The sequence below is a fragment of the Mastomys coucha genome, chromosome X (assembly GCF_008632895.1).
Source record: "Mastomys coucha isolate ucsf_1 chromosome X, UCSF_Mcou_1, whole genome shotgun sequence".
Lineage (NCBI taxonomy): Eukaryota > Metazoa > Chordata > Mammalia > Rodentia > Muridae > Mastomys > Mastomys coucha.
The window spans coordinates 2578698-2580422 of NC_045030.1; the positions used below are offsets into that span (position 1 = coordinate 2578698).

The 1725-nt window shown below is 50.0% G+C and overlaps 1 protein-coding gene across 3 annotated transcripts in view; it reads right to left on the bottom strand.

The window, feature by feature from the left end:
• The window catches only part of Porcn (porcupine O-acyltransferase), a 13067-nt gene that overhangs the window by 2889 nt on the left and 8453 nt on the right, over window positions 1–1725 (bottom strand). For 2 of the 3 annotated variants that reach the window (XM_031339183.1, XM_031339250.1), the window contains one exon: window positions 999–1109. The exons of the other annotated variant lie outside the window; for it this stretch is intronic. In XM_031339183.1, coding sequence (XP_031195043.1) covers window positions 999–1109 — 111 coding nt within the window. The remainder of the gene's footprint in view (window positions 1–998; window positions 1110–1725) is intronic. 3 annotated transcript variants of the gene reach the window in all.

Genomic DNA, 1725 nt, shown 5'->3' on the forward strand with positions numbered 1-1725 from the left:
GGGTGTGTAAACAGTAGAGTGCCTCAGCATCCCAAGTAGCTGGCACCTGGATGTGTGCATCACTACTCCAAGGAACATAACATTTTAAAGCAGAATCCAGGGCTATTGATGTAGCTTAATTGGTAGCAGCACAGCATACTGGGCCTAGAAGCACAGGTCTATAATGTACCACATGGGAGGTTGCGGCAGGATGATTAGAAATTCAAAGTCCTCTTTGGCTCCATAATAAACTTGAGACCAGTCTGGGCTACATGAGTCAGTCAGTCTCAGTCTCTCTCTCTGTCTTTCTGTCTCTGTCTCTATCTGTCTATGTCTCTGTCTCTCTCTCTGTCTCTCTCTCTGTCTCTGTCTCTCTCTCTCTCTCTCTCTCTCTCTCTCTCTCTCTCTCTCTCTCTCTCTCTCTCTCTCTCTCTCACACACACACACACACACATATGGAAGGGGTGTGTAACACAGTAGAGTGCTTACATGTCTTGCATCTCTTGGTTTGGTCTCTAGCAGACCACAAAACTGGGTGTGGTGGTGCATGCCGGTAATCCCAACCCATTGGGAAGTGCAGGCAGGAGGATCACCTTGGGTAAATACTGAGTTTGAAGCCAGCCTGGAATCCCTGAGACCCTGTCTCAATCAAGGCTACAAACAAAAGTAAAACCTGGGGCTAGGAGGTATAGCAAGTGTATCTAACATGAGGGAGGGCCTGGGTTCAGTTCCTAGTGGTTAAAAAAAAGAGAGAGAGAGAGAGAGAGAGAGAGAGAAAACCATGGATTTTGTATTCTATTGCGAAAGAATGAATTTTAGAGGGTAAGTAAGTAAGTAAATATAGCAGGAAAGAGCCAGCAGTGTGACTAAATTTGAGAGGCAGTGCGAAGATGAAGGAAGGCATTTGGACAAGCCAGGACACATGATCCTGGCTTGTTCTCACTGCCTTGGTCTTCAAGGTTCCCCCAAACAGTAACTGCCATCCCTGTTTCACCTCCCAGCCCAGGGCCCCACCTCACCTGCTCCTCTGTGGTGTCGTCCACATCGACATCAAACAGGGAGCCCAGGTAAGCCAGGTGGAAGATAGCCAGGGCCCCAAAGAGCAAGTTTAAGGCTCGTACCCCCAGGCCCTGTGGGGGACAGATGGATATATTTGGCAGCTGGACTTGGTCACTGTCCCCCACCACCACCTGTGCAGGGAAGCCCAGGGGGAACACAAGGCACTGTGGGTCCCAGGATGCCCAGGGTACCCCAAGATAGGAAAGAGATGGTTCAAGGAATCTCTTATGGGAACTCAGAGGTATCCAAGGACGAGGGTGTTGGTAACCACGAGGGCGTCCAGGTTGGGGGAGATGCGAGCGTTCAGGCAGAGGAGCAAGAATGTGGGGCTTTGAGCCAGGGGTTATGGTGATGAGCATCGTTGCCGGGTGGGAGACAAATGTGAGGTTGTCTGCATTTTTTATGGCAAACAGAATGAAAACAACAACAAAACCAAAACAAATCCCGCCCTGACCTAGAGGGCCCATCTTTCCCTTCCCCCTCACTCTCTGTTCAAGCCGCACTGGCCTTCCCCACTGTTGCTCAGAGGCTCATTTTGGGGTGGGACTTTTTACACTGGGTACCCCCCTTTCCTGGGATGCTTCCCTCCCTTACCTTCTTTACATAGAAGAACTTACAAGTTGCCTCACCCACGGAGGCTTTCTTGACTTTCCCAATGAAAAGGGAAACCACCACCACCATATGTCC